This window comes from Sminthopsis crassicaudata, chromosome 4 (genome assembly GCF_048593235.1).
Source record: "Sminthopsis crassicaudata isolate SCR6 chromosome 4, ASM4859323v1, whole genome shotgun sequence".
NCBI classification, from domain to species: domain Eukaryota; kingdom Metazoa; phylum Chordata; class Mammalia; order Dasyuromorphia; family Dasyuridae; genus Sminthopsis; species Sminthopsis crassicaudata.
In genome coordinates, this window is record NC_133620.1 from 370216517 (window position 1) to 370238604 (window position 22088).

Consider the following 22088-nt stretch of genomic DNA (forward strand, 5'->3'; position numbering starts at 1 on the left):
TAATTATAAAATTCATAAAAAAAAATCTTAGGCTAATAATTAAACCTCTATGAACCTCAGTTTTATTGTATGTATAACTCTGTAAAGGTGTTATTTCATTTTAAATTGTTTTAAATTTGATGCTATGAAATTTCATAATTTGTAGTTTTATTTGCAGGTAGAATTTTTTGATGGCTTTACCTTTTTTGATGAATTACTTTTATGTACTCATTAACTGTATCTTCATTTTAGCATTAGGATTGGATTCAGTATTAGAATGAATTTTATTGGACCAGTTTGATTTAGCAAGCATTTATTGAGTACCCATTGTGTGCCAAGGGCACATTATTTAGTTTAGGAGTAGATATTACCATGGATTGCACCAGGTTGGGAATAGATGTAGACGATGTAGAGTAGACGAATATTTAAATAGGTGGTGTTTCCCCCTTCTTCTCCCCCCCCCCCCCCCGATCATCTAGTATAACACTATCATTTTATAGTGCGGAAATTGAGGCCCAGATAAGTTAAATGGCTTGCCTAACATCTTGTTAGAAGAACTTGTTTCCCTCCACTCTGCCACTGTGCTCCTTTCAGTTTATTCTTTTCTTAATATTCTTGGTATGTTTGTTCTTTTATATATCTAGAAAGCTAGTAAAAGGAAAGATTTGTTGGTCATTATAATTACTAAGAAACACAACTTTGCATAATGAATGGATAGAATTGGGGTGACACAGATTCAAGTTTTCTCTCTGATATCTACTGCTGTGATAACCTTAGATGTCACTTAGTCTTTCTGTATTGTAGGCAGGTCTCTGAGATACTAAGTAAGAGAATGGCTAGTTATCTCCGTCTCAACCTGAACCTGCTTTCTACAGTTTAAGCTATGATTTTGAAGTCATGGGCCAAACCCTTCTAAAACAATTTGAAGGAGACCTTCTGATAAGCCTCAGTTTAGTAACTAAATTGATAGAGAAATAATGAATAAATTTTAATTGGGGAAAGAGTCCTGTCTTTATTTTCTCTCCATATATAGTAACATCCTTTATGTACATAGATCACAAGTCTAGTTTTGCATTGATGAAAGAATTTCATATTTATTTACAGATAGTGCAGAGTTACAAATGAATGGATTATTTTCTTTTGGGAAAAGTTACTGGAGGAAACCCTAGCATATGTGACCTAAAGGGATAGGAGACTTGGAAGAGAGAGATGACATTTCTGTAACAGGTACATCTCTCTTGTCTTTTTTCAAAATTAGCTCTACAGCTTTAAACGAAGTGATTAAAAAAAGTCAAACTCTAGCCATAATAAGATGACCTTTTAGTGAAATGCATGTTATTAACGTATTTAATGATATGCATTACAAACTGCAGTGAGCACCATGTTTCATTACAGGTCTAAAATGCAATATCATTAAAGACCTTTAATAGAAACAATGGTTGACATTTTGATATTTCCCATAAGCAAAATATATCCAAGAACATAGAATATAATGTAACATAAATATAGGAGAAGTGGAATTTTTTTTAGTTGAAAAAGAATTTGAAAATAAATTTCACTGTTAATAACAAATTTCTTTTTATGTACTCTTCTTTCCTTATTCAGTCATTTCATTCAAGGAAAGCTATCTCATCTTCCAGTCCATTCATGCCAATATTGCGTCAACTTGCCAGTCTAAAAAAAAACAACTTTTATTCCTTTAATCTTTTCTTAGCACCTAGTTTTCATTCACCTGGGCCTTATTTTGGGAAAGTATATGTCTTTTCTTCCCCCAGTTCCCAACCCTAAGGAATGGATGGTGGGCTATATATTGGAAAGAATGACTTTAATTTCTTTAAATTTAGGGGTACTATTTAAGTTCATCTTCCAGAAAGAGAGCCCTCAGAGAGAACTTAGCAGCTTAACAGAGGTGTTCATTTCTTGTCCTCAATAACACTATGAAGATCCAGGCTATGTACGGTGAAGGTATGCCACAGGTATCTGCCATCAGATAATTATGGGAAACTGCTGGGTGGTTCAGTGGATAGAGCACTGGACCTGATGTAAAACCAGAGTTCAGATATGACCTTTACTAGTCACATTACCCTGGGAAAGTCATTTAATCCTGCTTGAGTTAAAACTAGAAAAGGAAGTGGCAAACTACTCTGGTATCTTTGCCAAGAAAACCCCACACGAAGTTGGTCCCCTTGGACATGACTAAATGACAAAATGCAGGACACTGACCTTTGTCCAAGAAGCTTGGCTCTATTGATGAACTCCAAGTCCAATGAAAAGAAAGCCTGTTACTATCTAAAACCATGTTACCATCAGATATTCTAAACCTTTATGTGTTTTGAACCCCTTTTGCCCCCTTTGGTGAAGCTTTTGGAACTCTTCTCAGAATCATATTTATAAAGGCATTTTTAAAAGGTGAATATCAAAGGAAGCCAAAAGACAAACCAACTCCTGATCTAACACAATTGCCATATCAACTTGATATCAATTCTCATAAGAAGTTAGCTAAACTCTAGTAGGTAGCTAATAGTAATTAATAGCTGTGTAATCTAAGTTTTATAAAGTGCTTTACAAATAGGATCTCATTTGATGATCCTCACAATCACTCTGGAAGTGTAGGTGCTATCATATATCCTGAGAAAACTCAGTGGTGAAGTGACTTGCCCAGGGTGATACCAGCTAGTAAGTGTTTTGGATTAGGTTTTAATTTGGCTCCATGGTATTCCCTAGCTGCTTCCTCATACTTACTTTTTTTTAGGGGGGTGGGGGGAGGGCTTGCTATTTGTCACATACTTCCTAGTGACTTCTTAGCTCTTTGTTAACTGTTGGAAAGCTTTAGCTATATGGAAAAGGCTATTCTTGTGGTATTCAGTACTATACTTGGTTGGCCAGGATAGTGTTTCTCCCTATAGATTCAATAAACTTAGTTTTTTTTCTTGGTATGGTGATTAGTTTCTTTTTATTTTTGAGGGCTCTTGTAGAAATCAATCCACAAGTATTTATAAAGTGCTTACTATGTGCCAGGCACTGTGCTAGATCTAGGGACACAAATATAATGAAGCTCATGCTTTAACGAGGGAATGAATTAATACTTTATGATCTGAAATTCCTCTAGCAGACTTTTCTTCTTCCCATTTTGTACCAAATCCCATTTCCTTCTTAATTTACTTTATTTCCTTAATGTACCCCCCACAAGTTTTCCTACAATGTTCCTCTCACTTCTGTACCCTTTTCTTTAACAGAAACATTTTAGGGAGGGTAGATTCCTGGATAACTTTTGAAGATCTCTCTCTTGCAGTAATGGACAAATGATACAGTATGTCTAGGAATAAAGGAATGGGCTATATTAACCCACAGTGGCATTTCTGCTAAAAAAAATATATCTCTTTAGCTCTAAAACCTTCCCCAGTAGAGGATAATAGATTACATACAGCTTCCGGATTTTGATGTGGGTTAGTACTGAAAAATGAGATGTCTTTAAACTCCTTTTCCCTCTCTTTTTGATAAGTGATATAATGTGGTTTGGACACTCAGAGATTCCTGAGATTCCAGGTTCTGGTTGATGATTTACTGCAAAATTGCTTATAAATTGAAGTAGAAAATGTTTTGCAGACCTGGCAGCTTTCTGGCTTCACACCCATTTGTCACCCAGCATTTCCCTTTGTGTATAGAACAAGAATTAATTAGGCTGCACTGCAGGAAAAGTTTATGGCTATAATTTATATAGGATGAATTTCTTTTTAAAGAGACAGCATCGCTTTGTTTGTACCTTTGTTTGTATATGTGTGTGTGTGTATAGTTGCACACATGCATATGTGAAATGGATTTGCACATGAGCATTTTTTTCTTCAGAAAGCACTTGAAGACAGGACTTTCTGAGCTTTAGAGTTGGGAACGTTTTATTCTTTACTTAGTGGAGAAGCTTTAGGATTTAAGGAAGTAGATTGATGCTTTTAAAAATCAGTGTTTACATTGTGGGGTGTGTGTGTTAGAGGTGTGTATGTGTTGAATTTTAGCTACATTTATATTAACAAACACTCAAGTTTAGGTTCTCCTTGTAGATATTGGTCAGAAGTCTGATTGGAAAAGAGCTTTGTATTCTAAGACCATTATCTTGCTGCTTTTTCCACAACCTGAGAATCAGCCATTTCTTAGGGTCTTGCTCATTCAATTAATGTTTTCATAATCAATGCAAGTCAGAACTTGCAATTTGTTCCTGATTTGCACATTAAAGAGCTCCATTAATTAAGAATCCTGGTGTTTGGCATGTTCCCGCAGGATCTGTGCATTATTTACATGGTAAAAGTACAAGATGCAAGTTTCCCAGTTGGAGGGGCCATGGCTGTTAATCCTGCCTTTTTTTTCTTGGTGAATAACAATTCTTTCTCAACTCATTGAAACTCCTCAGGGATTTACAGTTTCAAAAAAGGAACAAAATGATCCAAGTGAGAGAATCACAATGGAACTGTAGAAGATGAATTATTTGTTTAAGGGGAAAGGGAGGGGGGAATCTCTGGAGAAAAGTTCATAGAAGTGGTATGTTTTTAACTTGTATTGTTTCTTCCAACTTAGCCAAATGTGCAAGTCACATTAATTGTTCTCATCATTGAATTTGCAAAGATTTTTTCTCTTAGTATTAATATTAATAACATATGAAAGACAACTTTGTTAAATCATGGCCCCACCAATCTCTCTGAATTTATTCTCCTATGATCGAAGAGCCAAAAGGCACCTGATTACTAGCAATAAGTGACATTTCAAGATATTGACATATGTCATTCACTATTTAAGTGATTGCTTTTGAGGAATATCACTCTAGCATGTTTGTTTGGATTGTACTACTATTTCTGTCTGAAATGTCTATCTGATGGGCTGGTGGTAATATATGGGAGATCATCCACAATGGATCAAAGCTTGAGATCAGGCCACTCAGTGGGAAGCAGGACATTTGATAACGCCTAGTATTTGGCAGACAAACTGTATCAATCTATAAAGTGTAGCCCTCTAATTATGTGTGTTTTATCTGTAGAGCTCAACCTAAAAGTTTTTAGTTGCCTATAAAGTATTTTTGGTAGGACACGGAAGAAAAGTAATTTTTTTTCCTGATCCTTACAAAGATGGTGTGGGACCTAGTTTAATTGGCTCATATATCACTTCCATTAATTTTAAAACCAGAATGGTGGCGATTATGAATTTAGGAGAGGAAAGTAAAAGAAAGCATATGTTTGGTATTGTGTTGCTGTTGAGTTTTAGAGGAACCTTGCATGACAGGAAACATTTATTGCATAATGTGTGTGTGTGTGTGTGTGTGTGTGTTGTCCAGTCCTCCAAAGGTGTATTTGTTGTACTTGAACTGCACTTGACCTTAGCTTAACTTCCTTGGGGATTATTTTATGACCTAGATGAGCATTGGAGTGCTCTCTTTGGAATATGGACTCAGATTTACCAGATGCTGTCTTTGGGGGTCATGTTGGCAATTTATATGGAGACAAAACAAGAAATCTGACCACACCTCTTCCCTCCTTCATTTGTACTAGTTAGAGAAGCTGTTCAATAACTTTTAAGTTGTGACCTACATTTTGTACATGCTATACTCATTCAAATAAGGATGTAGATAACTTCTGGTATTCTCTGGGAATTAAGGAGAATTAATCAGAAGAGCCCACTCAGAAAACATTGTAGATAGGCAAGGGAAGTATAGGAATTGTTAAATCTCTTTACTTTGTAATTGGCTTACAATAGAGTGATAGAGACTGGAGTTGTGATTTCATTGTCATATGCAACTCTCTGGATGTAGAAATTGCTCTTTGGGATTGGCACCTTCTCCACAACTTAAAAGCCTTTAAGAGTTGTCTAGATCAATGAGAGGTTCTGTGACTTGCCTACAGTCACAGTTGAGAGTTGGCACTTCTGAAACCTAGGTCTTCTTGTTTGGAGTCTGGTTCTCTCCATGCCACAATATTTATATAATAAGTGCTCAAAAAATAGTTTCTAAATTAAATTGTAATTTTTTAGTTGAGATTCTTTGAAGAAGAATGATGATGAAGGAATGTAAGAATGGGGAGGGATAAAAGGGCAGAAATTTAGATACAGTGTGACATAATTATGGTAGATTTTAATACTATTTCTTTGAAACATATTTGTGGTCTCAATAAATTGGAAATGACCTTGAGTGATTGTCTGAAAATAGTCAAATGCTTTAATCATTAGGAATAGGTTTTTGTTTTGTTGTTATTGTTGATTTTTTTTTCATATCTTTAGGAATAAAGGGTTTATGACTTTCTTTGAGTAATTCATTCCAATCTTCTGTCTCTGTACAATCTGACTGACATTTCCCATTTTCATTTTCATTTCTTTCCTTTTTTGAGTTTTTGTTGATATGGATAACTTGGTTTGCTTTCATGAAAACTATTCTGTTACTAAAAACATGTGAAATTATTACTCTATATTAGTTTTCTCCTAAATAAACTATAGTTCTTTAAATACATAGATATTTTTGGATTTCATATCACCTACATTTCCCAATGGAATTTCTCTTCAATCTTGAGAACCATCACTTAGAATAAAAAAAAAAAGGTAGAAAAAAAGTTCAGCAAAATCAACTAAAACCTCAAAAAAATTCATCATTTTCTATAGTGTTTCACACTTCTTCAAAGAAGGGAAAATAAAAGTGCTTTCTTATTTGGAGCCAAACTTGAGCATTGTAGTTTTTAATTTCTGTCTATTGTTTTTATATTTCCAAGGTATCTCCCTTTCTCTTTCTCAAAGAGGCATCACTTATGACAAAGGATAACAAGTAGTTTAAAAAAAAAATAAAAAAAGTTCAGCAAAAGCAGCTACCCAACACATTGAAATAGTCTGATGCTGTATGTAGTGTTCCACACCCAAGTGACCAAACTCTGTAAAGAAGAAAAAGAAATCTCCTCTTTCTTCTTCAGGACCAAGTTTAGTCATAATTTTATAGCATTCAGTTTCGATTTCTTGGCTGCTTTTCCATATACATATACATCATTGTAGTCATTGTATACCTTACTTTCTGTGTTCTGCTTGTCATCTCACTTTGCATCAGTTTGGGTCTTCTAGTTCTTTGTATTGGTCATTTTTTACAGCATAGCAATATATATATTTTTAATAATAGTTTTTATTTACCAGATATATGCATGGGTAATTTTACAACATTGACAATTGCCAAACCTTTTGCTCCAACCCTTCCCCTCCCCCCCCCCCCCCAGATGGCAGGTTGACCAATACATGTTCAGTATGTTAAAGTATAAATTAAATACAATATATGTATACAGGACCAAACAGTTGTTTTGCTGTATAAAAAGAATCGGACTTTGAAATAGTGTACAATTAGCCTGTGAAGGAAATCCAAAATACAGGCAGACAAAATTAGAGGGATTGGGAATTCTATATAGTCGTTCATAGTCATCTCCCCTCTTTTGCTGGATGTAGCTGGTTCAGTTCATTACTGCTCTATTGGAACTGATTTGGTTCATTGCATAGTTAAAGAGGGCCACGAACATCAGAATTGATCATCATATAATATTGTTGAAGTATACAACGATCTTCTGGTCCTACTCATTTCACTCAGCATCAGTTCATGTAAGTCTCTCCAGGCCTTTCTGAAATCATACTGTTGGTCATTTCTTATAGAACATTAATATTCCATAATATTCATATACCACAATTTATTCAGCCATTCTCCAATTGATGGGCATCCACTCAGTTTCTAGTTTCTGGCTACCACGAAGAGGGCTGCCACAAACATTCTTGCACATGCACTCCCTTTCCCTTCTTTAGTATCTCTTTGGGAGACAAACCCAGTAGCAACACTGCTGGGTCAAAGGGTATGCACAGTTTGATAACTTTTTGAGCATAGTTCCAAATTGCTCTCCAGAATGGCTGGATGAATTATTCACAGTTCCACCAACAATGTATCAGTGTCTCTTTTTCCCACATCCCCTCCAACATTCTGCATTATCTTTCCCTGTCATTCTAGCCAATCTGACAGGTGTGTAGTGGTATCTCAGAGTTGTCTTAATTTGCATTTCTCTGATTAATAATGATTTGGAGCATCTTTTCATAATAGCAGTATTTTTTAATATTCACATACTATAACTTGTTTGTCCATTCCCCAGTTAACAAATATTTACTTTGTTTCTAGTTCTTTGCTACTATAAAATGCTTCTGTGAATATTTTTATGTATTTAAGTCTTTTTAATCATTGATTTCCTTGAAATATAGACCTGAAGGTGGAATTTTGGGATAATAAGGTATGGGTATACCATTCATTTTCTTAGTGTAACTTCAAATTGTTTTCCAGAATAGACCAATTCATAGCAACAGAGCTATAGTTGGCCCTCTTTCTCTAGCTTCTCTAACATTGACCATTCCCATCTTTTGTCATCTCTGTTCATTTGAGAGGTGTGAAGTGATTCTGAGTTGTTTTGATTTTCATTTGTTTTGGGGAAGCTAGATGGTACAGTGGATAGAGCACCAACCCTGACATCAGGAAGACCTAAATTCAAATCTGGTCTCCGACACTTAACACTTCCTAACTGTGTGACCCTGGGCAAGTCACTTAACCCCAATTGCCTCGATAACAAAACAAAAAAAAATATGATTTTCATTTGTTTTATTGGTGATTTTAAACATTTTTTCATGTAGTTGTTAGTATTGCATTTCTTTTCAAAACTATTCCTATGGCTTTTGGTTTTTTATATTTCTATTAGTTGCCTATATATTTTTGAATGTCATAATTGGAAATTATTGGTAAAATTAATAATAATATTTAATACAAATATTTTCCATTTGATCACTTATTCTGGTTGTTTAATTTTGTTTGTACAAAAACATTTCATTTTCATAAAATTTAAATTATCCATTTTATCATTTTTAATCAGCTTTATTTTTGTTTTGTTAAAAATTCATTCCCTAATCCTCTATGAATAGATACAAAGTGAAGAGAGCAGAACCAGGAGAACATTTTATACAATAACTGCAACATTGTAAAAATGATCAATTTTGAAAGCCTTAGGAATTAAAGAACACAATAACCCACCATAATTCCAAAGAATTTATGATAAAAAATAATGTCCACCTCCATCAGAGAATTGATGGGCGTCAGTATAGTTTGAAGAATTTTTTGTTTTCTTGTGTGTGTGTGTGTGTGTGTGTGTGTGTGTGTGTGTGTGTGTGTTTGTAATAGCCTTTATTTTTCTTGCTTTCTCTTTGGAGATGGAGTGATGGAGGGAGGGAGAGAATTTGGAATTGGGGGAAGATATTAAGTCTATGTGTTTCAAAAAAGAAAGTTAAAAAAAAATGAAAAATTTTTAATTAAAAAAAGGAATTCTACCCTAACCACTGTTACAAAAGGTTCCTGATAATATCAGTAGAAGGGGGGAAAGCCTTTAATGAAGTATTACTACATTCATTTACATAGGTATTGTAAGTACTTAAAAATATAATTAAAAGGTATTTATACAAAAAGTTAACAGTATATAACACTATACAGTGGAGAAATACTAGGAGTTTTCTAAATAAAAGTAGACTTTAAAATAGAGGTGCTAGTTTTCCTTTTTGGTGATTGATCAGAATTGTCAGGAATAGAAATAAATCAGGAAAGAAATTCTTATAGAAAGAGGCAAAGAAGAGACAAAACTATTCCTAATTGTTGTTAATATATCTGTTTACTAGAAAATCTTAAGGGATCAGCAAAAAGCTAAATGAAACTGGTTTAGTGAAGTAGCAGGGAAGTAGCAGGATACAAAATAAAGTTTAAAAAAATCAATTTCAGAAGGGAATGATAAAGGGAAGTCCCAACAAAAATAACCACAAAACACAAAACATACCCGGTACTCACCAAAGCACTCAGTATTTGTATCAGCACAGTTACCAAATGCTTTTTTAAGAAGTAAAGGGTAGTAATGCTATCTAAAGAGATTTAGTTAGTGCTCATAGCTGAGTTGTATTAATATGCTAGTAACAAAATACCAAAATTAATTTACAGTTTCAGTGGTATACTAAGCAAATTATCAAGGAGAACTTTTTTAGAGAGCCAGACAAAATAATTTATTTGAAAGAACAAAAATCTTAAGGAACAAGGGGAAAAAAATGAAGGAAAAAAAAAGTGGAAATAGAGGGAGAATAGTACTTTCAATAAAATACTAACCAACAAAAATGTTTGGTACTCCTTAAAAATTTTTTTTGAAAAATAGATTGAATGGAATAGACAAGGAGGAATAAGAGGTCATTGAATTTAATCCAGTGAATAATAAGCTTGAAAACTTAAATTACCTAGAAAAGGACTCCTGTATTTGACAAGAATTGCAGGGAAAAAAGGAAAGAAATTAGGTTTAGACTGCCATGTTATACCACATACCACAATAAATTCAGGATATATACATGAATCTGATTATTAAAAGCTATGCTATTTAAAAAGTAAGAAAATCAAATTAAACAATTTCAACTCCTTTGGTCTTTTTTCATGGGTTATACTTTTCATCCTTATTAACTGGTTCTACTTTATTTTCTTAGTATTTTTACAGTACAGTGATCAGAACTGTATATAGAACTAGAATGACTTTTTTGTTTGTTTTTTTACTGGAGTTTCCTTTGTTTTATTGGCTTTCTAATGATTAGCATTCAAAGTTGATTTAAATGTCCTGTATAGTTTGCACATTTAACCTCGAGTGCTTCTTAAGGATTTTTTTTTTTTCTTTAGAGAAAAAAAAATGTTCAGATTTTACATTTATGTTTTATATATGATCATACAATCTTTGAGATGTTTGTATTGGTCTGAATCCTATTTTACCTTTCCAAAAATACTTTGTAAGTAAAACATCAATTAAGCTCTTTAAAAGTACATGTCAAGAAAGGATATCCTGTCATTTGTACCTTCATAAATATAAAGCGCAGGTTTTGTTATTTTTAATATTTTTGAAATTTAACTTAATTTTTATTTTAAATTTAATCAGATTATTTCCCAGGGTAGGAAGCTTGGAGCAAAACAGAATGAATTATTATATAGAACTCTTCCTGATACACAATATTCATTTTATTTTTCAGAATCTTAGTTTAACCCATTAAATAGAGATAGCATGATGACAGTAATATTCTTTGCAAGAGCATTTTTAAGGAGTAGCTGATAAATCATAATGGTCTTTGTATTTGCAAAGTGTCAAGCATATTAAAATGACTTTAAGGATCTCAGGAAAAGTTCTTGAATCTTATATATTATGGCATGTTTGAAATCTACTCAAAAGGCTATAGGTTTATTTTGGGTGCCATGAAAAGGGAAGGTACCTCTAAGTCATTCAGATTTCTTGCTGGTGTGCAGCTTTGGGATAGATATAGCAAGAATGCTTTAGAACAGATTTTTAAGAGTCTATAGATTTTATTTTTTTGAGAATATTTTTCTATTTTGCCATAAGTACAGCAGCCACTCACTGGCCTGTTCTGTTGCTGACTGGCATAGAAATTTTGACTATATTTCTGACTTAGGCAGGTTTGACTCTCCTAAAGCAGCCCAAGAGCTCATCACTCTGGTTCCAAACAGTGCCAATACCCATACACTATAGACTTTAGACTTGTTGCAGCTCAGATAATCCTGAGCTCAAACAATCCATTAACTTTTAACTATTCCAGTAACAGGGATTATAGGTGTGTACCACCATGCCCACCTAAACTTTCATAAATGAGGTGAATGCAGTGTGCATTTAATATATGGGAAATTTCAATTTGGCTTAATTTGATTCCAGCATTTTTGTGACTGAATGAATAAATGTCCTTATTTTTAACTATGTGATGTATTATTTCTCTAGTCTATCTGAAAAATTGAATTTTTATTATGTGTTACCTGTGGGAATTTAAGGCATTTTCTTTCTTTTCCTAAGGAGAATTTCACTACCTAAAAGCCTGTTTGTTTATGGCTTATAATATGAAACAGTAAGATTTTTAAAAAACTATTATTTCATAAAGGAGAGACAGCCTTATTTTAAATGCCTTTTAATTTCCTTCCTTATTAGCTCCCCTTGCTATAAAGTTTAAGTATACTGGGATGTCACAACCCTCATATTTGATACATTTACTTTGTCCACTTAAAGGAAAAAAAGTGTATTTCCTCTTTCAGGAAATAGTACTGCCAGGAGAAATGAAGGTGTAGGTACTGCCAAGTTGTAGGTAACAGTGGAGGATTTGGGGAAGTCCATTGATCAGTTAGATTGCTCTGTCCTATAGGGCTTGTTAAGGATTTATTGACACACTCTATCAAGGTGTTTGAGAGAGGTATTCAGGGAAAGCTAAGAATTTCCACAGTTCTTTTTCCTTTCTTGTAAATTCATGCCAGGTCAGAAATTACAGCTTGAGTGGGATGTCCTTCCATAGAGCTCAAATACACCCTATTTATCATGATACTTAGTGGCCATGATATTAAATGGTGAGGATTTTCTTTTTCTTTCTTTCTTTTTTTTTATTTTTGGTTAGTGTTCCCTTCCAAACATGTCTTATGATATATCTCTTCTGCTTTCTCTCTGACTTCTCCAGCCATTTCTCTCCTTTCTTCTTCATTTTCTACATATAGTTTTTGTGAAGACTAAAATTAATCTTTCTCCGGAGTAGTCTTATATGATTTAAAAATACCTTAGATTGAATATTTTTTACTGTTTTACTTTTTGAATTAACCAACTTGTTTCCTCCACAGGACCTTTGCATTGACTGCTTTCCCTTCTATTGTGGAGCCCTTTAGGGGTTCACAGGATCATGTCAACTTCCTGAGTAGCCCTTATATTTTTAGAATTTGGTCTCCATGTTCACTTTAAAAAATTACCCTGGGTGTGTATGTTGGGCCTCATTTAAACAGTATGTGCTTTTGGAACTGTAGAATCAAAGGATCACAACATTGCAAAAGACTTAGCAGAGTAGTTCAGCTAAATCCACAGTTTTTACTGTAGCATGTGTGTCTCTGTGTATGTGCACACATGTGTACTTATTTATCATAATAAATAAAAACCTTCTAGTTGAACATACTATGGGAATAATGAAAACTTGTCCAAATGGCCCACGTTAAGGAATTTGTAACCGGCAGTACTCTTTCATACTGGTTAACGCCATGCTGCTTGGGGAATATAGAACAAGCCCAAACAGTAATACTGACAGAATTCGGAATTATGATACAGTGGAGCCTTCACGTAATTCTTTGTTGAAGAAGTTAGGGCCTAAATGTTAAGGCTTATTGTTATTCTGAGTTGATAATCTCTGCCTTGCTTTAATAATTTTTCCTCATGCCTGGGTAGCCCGCGAGTTGCACAATAATCACTCACACAGCTTTGTAATCAATGCCCAAAGTAATAGGATTCCTCTGGCCACCGGCAATTAATAAATTTGTGTCTTTTTTAAAACACTAGCAAGTCGGGCCTGAAATACGACTGACTGGCTCTCCTCATTTGCATATTTATTGCAGTGGAAAAATTCTTACCAGATGATTGATGCTGAGCCTGCCTCTTGAATTCCAAGCAGCACATTATTATGAAATGAAAAATGCCGGCCATACAGTTGATTAAAGTTGAAGACAGTGGAATCGGTGTTTTTTAAGATTGTGGGAGAATTAAAGGCATATTTTAATAGATGTTGACAAGAAGTGAACTAACAAAAGCAAAGCAAAGGATTTGCTTGAAAAGATTTAATCAAACGTCTTTCTTGGGGGATTAATTGCTGGGGATGACTAGTGCAAGTGGCAGGCTTGTGGATTTGAATGAAAAGTATTGTTCTTAGGCCAACATATTGTGTGTCATTTTGACCTATAGTTTAGCTCTAGTTTCCTAGTTACTTTTAAAGGAGGAAAAAAAATTGCCTTGTAATTTGAAGATCCTACTAAGCATATATATCTAACTTAATGAAAATGTGTTTTTATGTGGCTATATCCACATATGTATTTATATTTTTAAATGCTTGTGTATGTTTTAAAAAAATAAATAAGGTAAGCCTCTTGCTTTTAAAAATGCATTTTTTTCTTCTCTTCTCCTCTTCCTTCCCAATCTCCCTTCTTAATCTTCTGGGAACCAGCACTCTTATGATCCTGTGTGTGAATGTGTTCAAACAAAATGTGTTCAACAATAACAAAAAGACGAGGTATTTGAATGTCCTAAAACTTATTAGATGGATCAGAAAGCTAATACAGTTAGGAGGTGATAGCATTTTGTACATAGGATGTCGTTTTTAAATAATTGTAGATCAGTAGCAGATATTTAACATTGTGTCACCTATACAAAGATAAATTCCATGATAATGTCCACCTCACATATTTTTTACAGCACTTTGTAGTTTTCAGAATATGTTCACATGTTATTAATTCATTCACTTGATCTTCATTTCATTTCTATGAGGTAGCTAGGGCAGGTTGTGTTATCTGCATTTTATAGATGAGGAAACTAAGACCCAAAGAGATTAAATTAACTGGCCAAAGGTGTTGCTAAGCTAGTTAGTGGGAGTCAGCATTAGAATGCTGGTCTTCTGCCAGCTCTCTTTCTGCTACATTGTACTCTGAATGTTCTTAACAAAGTTGCTTCCCAGAGGCTATTACTGTTGAGGTGAAAGAAATCTAGTGTATCTTTCTCCTGTTAGGGGAAGATCCTCTGGAAATTTGGTCCTGGGTTATGAAGATGGTACATGGGTACTCTCTTTTATCAAGAAAGACAGAAAAAAAAGCTTTTAGTTGCTTTTTCTTCCCAGTCACTTCTAATGATCATCACCGTCTTAAAGTAAGAAGCTTGAAGTCATTGCATATTCCTGGGCCTGTATGTACACAGGCTTTCATTGACTGGTGTTGCTCACTGGAAAAGTCTCTACTAAATCTGGAAAAGTTGAAGCCAGTGAGTAGTGTTTTTTACCCACGGCCAGAATTGGGAGGGAAGGAGATTGGACATGTTAACATGTCTTCACTTTATTAGGTCACTAGTAACATAAGCTTTGATGAACTTTTTTTCTTCGGTGGGGGTTTGAAGAGTGGAATGACAGATTTCATCTCTGGTGGATCTCCTGACACTTTGATTCATAGCAGTGCTATCCCTGAATGGAGTTTAAATACTCCAGGACTACTTTTTAACTGGGTGAAGGGGTGTATAAAATGAGAACATATGAGAGAGGCATTCTTTGATTTACTGATACTAGCTCTCAGCTTTCTTGTGGGATTGATATACTATCTAATATATTTGCAGTGGGGAGTCTTTTTTTTTTTTTGAATTTTTAAATTTGGTTTGAACAAAATTAAGGGGCTTGTGAAGTATTTGAAAGTGGCCTCAAAAGTTAGGGCCTTGCTATGGTGGCTTTCAAAATCCCCAGATTACCACATGTAAAAATCACATTTTGGTGTGGTATTTGGGGAAGCAGCTTCATACTGTACAGATTGTCCTGTGACTTCTGCCCCATTTGATTCTTGTTTCCAAATTGTAGATAGTGACATCTTAGAAAGATGACAGATATGAGTTCTTGTCCTTAACAAATTCAGGAAAGCTTCTGAATGCATGTTGGTCTGTGTATGAGGTAAACTAAACTGAAGATGGTATTGGAAGATTTTTCCTGGTATTGGAAGATTTTATAGGGCTCTACATTGGCAAAGTCAGTTCAAGAGAAAATTTTTTTCTGGCCATTCCAATCAATCCTACCTCTCTTCCTTACCACCTTCACCTTTGGGTCTGGAATGTTTTTGTTTTTGTTTTTTCTTCCCTTTATTTTTCACCTAGTTATTCTAAATGCTCTAAGAACTGTGTGCTACTATGGAGTTTCCAGTTAGTTGAGAGATTCTCAACTTTTCTTCTACTGATAAACACTAGTGGCTTGATTTTATAAGTATTGTTTCTATCCTTTCCATTTCCTTTATGTTCCTTGATCACTTTTTCCTTTCATTTTTCATAAATTGGCATATATTTTATTTTAGAGTCTAGATTTTTAGGATTATTTTTGCCTTTAAAAAAGAAATACATTTTTCCCCATCCTGTTTTTGTTTCTTTTTAACTCCACTTGTTTCTATTTAGTTCTTTTGTGAAGATTAGGTTTGAGAACAGCAAATTGAAAACTTTGGATTCATGTAAATAAGCATTTTGAATCGTTTATTATAAATCCATAGGGTGTATGGTACTGATTGCTAAGTAAATAGTTTTGAAAATAGAAAGATAGGTTTACAGTGAGCTTTTAATTTAATAAAACTGGTTAAAAATGAACAGGCCACTTTTACATGCAAGGACAGTGCTTCGTAATTAATTTTTATTTTTTAAATTTATGAATTCATCACTTTTAGGGACCTCTGCAGTACTTTCTACCTGTATACATTGGCAGTACAAATTACAGTCTTAGAGAGTTGTCAGGGGCTCTGACAAAGGCAGAGAGAAGTGGAGTCATATGTAAGGAAAAGATAAAGGTCAGGATCATTAGATCAGAGTATAAGAAGGGAAGTAATGGACAATGAAACTAGGTTTGAAGGAATCAGATTATGAAGTGAAACCAACAAGTTTATATTTACCCAATGTGTGTATTAGAAGTTGGACTTGAATCCATGTCAACTTGATTGAGCTCTCTCTGCAGAGTTATCATTTTCAAGTGAACATGGACAAGTCATTCTGAATCTGAGTTTCCTATCTATAAAATAGGACTGCCAATGCTACCTAACTGTCTCATAGGATTGTTGTGAGAAAAGCACTTTGTAAAACTTAAAACATTAACTGCATACAAATGACTTGTTCTTATTGCAACAAGAGTAACCAGGTGATAAAAATCCTGGAGACATCTCCAACTTAACATGTCCAAAACAGAATTTATTAAGTTTTTCTTTTAAACCTTTTTCCCCCAAATGTTCTTATTTTTCTGGAAGATATCATCCTTTCTGTACCCCAGAGTTGTAACCTTGACATTATCCTGGGCTCTGTGGTCGCCAGATCTTGCCATTTCTACCTTACGTCTTGACTCTTTGCTTATTTTTCTATCACTATAGATCAGGTTGTCATCATGTCTCATCTGGATTATTATGATAGCCTCCCAGTTAACCTCCTTGTCTTTTTCCACTCTGGTTCATCCTACACATAATTGCTAACATGATTTTCCTTAAATGAAGATTTGATTATCTTACTCTGTTTAACTCTTGTGGTTCATTGTTGATTTTAGGATAAAATATAAACTTGTTGGTTTCACTTCATAATCTGATTCCTTCAAACCTAGTTTCATTGTACATTACTTCCCTTCTTATACTCTGATCTAATGAACCTGACCTTTATCTTTTCCTTACATGTGATTCCACTTCTCTCTGCCTTTGTACTGTCTATTGTCATTCACTTCCTACTCACCTTGACCTCTTAGAAGTCCATTTCTTCATTTAAGATGGAATTCAGGCACCACCTTTTATATGAAGCCTTTTCTGATCTCCCATTAGCTGCTAATATTGCCTTTCCTCTCAATCTACTTTATATTTATTAACTTTTATTTATTCTAAGTATATTTATATATGTACTTTTATTTCTTCCCATTAGAATATATACTTTTCCAAAGGAGGAATTGTTTCATCCTCTGTATTTGTATCTCCAGTAACTAGTATTATACAAGGGACATGATAAATGCTTAATAAAAATGTAAGTACTTAATTAATAAATGTTGAGTGAGTGATTGATTTTAGTGAAATGTTATTTTCTTCTGTTCAGTCTGGAAAGGTACTTTTTAGAGTACATGAGAGAGAGCCTAGATGCATTTAAAAAATTTTTTTTGGTTAAATTTTTTTATTCTGGATTTAACAAATAACTAAAAAAGAACATTTTCATGTACAAAGTAGAAGAAAAAAATTATTTGTAGAATTGAGAATCTCTTATGTACAGCATACTTTAAAATATATACATATATTATAAATTCAGCATATTACTAGAAAACTCTTCTGCTTGTTAGTTTCTTTCTGACCTTCCTTCTTCATATTTTCTTGTGTTTAAAAATATACTTCCGTGAGTCCTTCTTTTCTTTTTTTGGCAGTATTATTACAGCATTCCTCTCTATCCAAATATTTTCCCCTCAACAAAGAAAGAAAACAAATCTTTTTGGTTGGCACAGAGTAGGACCCCTTCCCCCTTTCCAGATTTACATTTTCCATATCTACAATTTATTTGTTTCAGTCTATATCTGAAGTGTCTTTTATATGACTTGTATTTTAGTAAGTAGGTAGCAGGTTTCCATAGCACTCCTCTCTAGTCATTATGAGTCATTATGTTAGCAAAGTTCTTAAAACTTTCAAAGTGTTTTTTCCTCCCTACAATTTTTTTGTTATTGGTAAAAAAAAATCTCCTGCTTTTGTTTGCTTAAATCTGCATCGTTCTGATTGAAGTGGATATCTTCAACATGAAGAAGATCCAATTCACTTCCAGTTGATCAATGATGGACAGAAACAGCTACACCCTGAGAAGGAACACCGGGAAGTGAATATAAATTGTTAGCACTATTGTCTTTCTACCCAGGTTACTTAATGCCTTCGGAATCCAATTCTTACTGTGCAACAAGAAAATTGGATTTACACACATTTATTATATCTAGGTTATACTGTAACACATTTAATATATATGGGATTGCCTGTCATCTAGAGGAGGTAGCAGAGGGAGGGAGGGGAAAATTTGGAAAAATGAATACAGGGGATAATGTTGTAAAAAAAAAATTACTCATGCATATGTACTGTCAAAAAATTATAATTATAAAATTAATAAAAAAAATTTTAGTTGCTACCATTAAAAAAAAAATCTGCATCAGTTCACTCAAGTCTTCCCAAGCTTCTTGGAAACTGTCCTTTTAGCAATTTCTCACAACTCAAAAAATTTCATGACATTTGTCTATCATAATTTATTTAATCATTGCCCAATTGGTAGATATTCTTTTTATTTTTAGTACATTGTAACAACAAAAAAGCTTCTTTAAACATTTTTGGATACAGAGCTTACTAGATGTAAGCCTAGAAGTGAAATTCACTAAGTTTATATATATTTTTGAAGTAAAAATTTCATCTCTTAGATAGAAGAAAGGAGTGCATTGAGAATAAAGGGTTGTTTCTGCTAGGCTGGTATGGGAAAGAATGAGGGTATACCAACTGATATGGACAAATGGGCAGGTCAGAAGCTTGAAAGAGAGGAATAACAGGAGTTGAACTAGATGACTTCCAAGGGCCTTTTTATAGATGGAGAATTAATACCCAAAGAGTTGAAGTCACACTGGGAATAAGCAGCAGAGGTAAGATCAGAATCCAGATCGTTAAGCTCCAAATTCAGCAGTCTTTGTTTGTTCTATGCTCAGATTCCTTAGCTCTTTCTGTCTTTAGCCGCAGACTCTGCCAGTACTCTTTATTTTTTTATTTATTTATTATTATTATTATTTTTTAGGCTGGGGTTAAGTGACTTGCCCAGGGTCACACAGCTAGGAAGTGTTAAGTGTCTGAGACCAGGTTTGAACTCGGGTCCTCCTGAATTCAAGGCTGGTGCTCTATCCACTGCGCCACCTAGCTGCCCCTTGCTAGTACTCTTTAAAAAAAAAAAAAAAAAAAAAAAAAAACTTGTTTTGTTTTGAATTCTTTCTTCCCACATACTTCTCCATCTATTGAGAATGCAAAAAAACCAAAATCTGTTACAAGTGTGCATGGACAAGCAAAACAAATTCCAGCATTAGCTATAACCAAAAAACTCCTATGCTTTAGTCTGTACTCTGAGTCTTTCACCACTTTATCTGAAGGTGGGTAGCATGTTTTATCATGAATCCTCTGGAATTGTGATAGGTTCCACTATGTTGTTCAGAGTTCTTAAGTCTTTTGAAGTTATTTCTTTTATAATTTTGTTGCCGTTGCATAAATTGCTTTCTTGGTTCTGTATCAGTTCATAGGTGTCTTCTCGATTTACTCTAAAACCATCCCCTTCATCTTTTCTTACAGCACAATGGCATTCTATCATATTCAGCTATTTGATAGGCATTCCCTGAGTTTTCAGTTTTTTGCCACTACAAAAATTGCTGTTAAAAATATTTTTTAAATATATGTGCCCTTTTCCTCTTTTCCTTGACATTTTTGGGATATAAACTTAGTGGTATCATTGAATCAAAGAGTATGCATAGTTTAATAATTTTTTGGGCACAGTTCCAAGTTGTTTTCCAGAGTAGCTAGACTAGTTCATAGTAGTGCTTTAAAGTACCTGTTTTCTCATAGCCCTTCCAGTATTTGTCATTTTTCTTTTTTTTTTTTTCTTTCTTTCTTTTTTTTTTTCTTTTGCCAACTTTGTTGATCTACTAGGTATGAAGTGGTATCTCAGAGTTTTATTTTACATTTCCTTACTAGTGACTAGAACATTTTTTACATGGATATTGTTAACTTGGATTTCTTTTTGTAAAAATTGTTATATTCTTCAACAATTAATTGGAGCATAGACCTTATTCTTACATATTTGAGAGTAATGTCTAGAGATATATCTTAGAAATCATTGAGAATGGTTAGTGAAAAACTTGCTGTAAAGGTTTTATTCAGTTTCTTCATTTTGCTTCTGATTTTAGCTGCCTTGTTTTTGTGCAAGAACTTTTTAATGTAATCAGATTGTTCATTTTATCTTTTGTGAGCCTTTCTATCTTTTGTTTAGTCTTATGACTAGTAATTTTTTCCATGCTGTTCTAATTTGTGATTTCACCCTTCATGTACTTATTAGGAGCTTACTATCTACCTGTCTATTTTCTGGTTTCCTAATAGATTCTGACCAATAATAATAATAAGTTCTTGACCCAAAAGCTAAGATTTGCCCCTAGGCTTAATTAACTAATTGCCTCATAACTGCAGTTTGTTGATAGGTAATAGCACAATGTAATAACCAGAGAGTTGGACCTGGTAGAAGCAGGAACCTAATCTCAAATGATAACACTCATTAGTTGTGCGACTATGGAAAAGTCACTTCAACTCATTTTCTTCATCTATGGAGTTAATAATTCATTTCATAGGGTGGTAATGAGAAAAATCCTTTGTAAAACTTGAAGCATTAACTATGTAAAAGTGTTATAAGAGTGGGGAATCACATGATAGGATAAATCAACCCAGAGTCTTTGCCCCTGCAAAAATAATTCAAAATTCAGGTTCTGGCTGCTAACTTTTATCTTTTATGAATTTCAATAAATTATTCAATGATTAATTGAAAGTGGAATGAAAGAATGATGATTAAAACTAAAACTAGGTAAGATTCTCAAAGGAAAAAGTCTACAGAGAGAAAAATAAGGACAGAGAAGCCTAGGATATTATAAGGAAGTGAGTAGGAGAAAAAGGCTAAGTTAGAAAGTGTTTTGGAACAAGGGAGTTGTCAAAACCATTGGTAGAGGAAAACTATTAAAAAAGTAAGTGGTAAATCACCAGTGATGCTTCAGAAACAAAGATTAAAGGATTAAATAGTTAATTCTGGTAATACTAGCTTATATATTGATTTTTTTATTACAAAATATATCCCTATTAGACTTCATAAGTGCTTTTGCAAATTGCAGTAGCTTCCCTTTAGAGTTAAGCTAATCAAGGATTAAGAGAAGCAAAATGACTTTTCCAAGATCATATAACTAGTCAGTGGTAAAACAGGGAGAAGTGAAGTGTCAGAGATTTGCTAATGTTCAACATAGACTGTTTGACTTTCCAGTTATGTGGTTATAAAATAGAGAATAATTCCCCATTTTCCTTAGTGCTGGAGCTGTCTTATATAATTGGAAAATGATCAACAATTGTCATAATTGTATTCTCTGTTTTCTAGGCCATAAGGCACTTAAAGCATTGGTTAGGTCATTGGTAGATCTTCAGGAAGAACTGCTTTACCAGTATCCAGACACAAGACACCTCATAGATGGAACAAAACCTAAAGAGGAAAGGTAAAGTGGGAATGGATTTGGGTGGGAGGTGGGGGGGCATCCTGCTCCTCCTTTCTTTCCTAGAATTGTTTTATTATTTGTCAACAAGAAACTTTGATCCTTCCATATTGAGAGAACCTTATGTTCATGGCATTGAATAAACATTTGCCTGCATAGATGTCAGGCCTTGCAGGATTAGTCAGCACATATTCTGTACAGAGCCCTGAGTTAGACATGGAGGAAGTAGAAAGATC

At 33.9% G+C, this 22088-nt stretch overlaps 1 protein-coding gene across 1 annotated transcript in view; it reads left to right on the forward strand.

Annotated features, from left to right (window-relative positions):
• The window catches only part of AATF (apoptosis antagonizing transcription factor), a 104280-nt gene that overhangs the window by 12632 nt on the left and 69560 nt on the right, over positions 1–22088 (forward strand). Inside the window, exon 5 of the mRNA XM_074262048.1 lies at positions 21741–21855. Coding sequence (XP_074118149.1) covers positions 21741–21855 — 115 coding nt within the window. The remainder of the gene's footprint in view (positions 1–21740; positions 21856–22088) is intronic.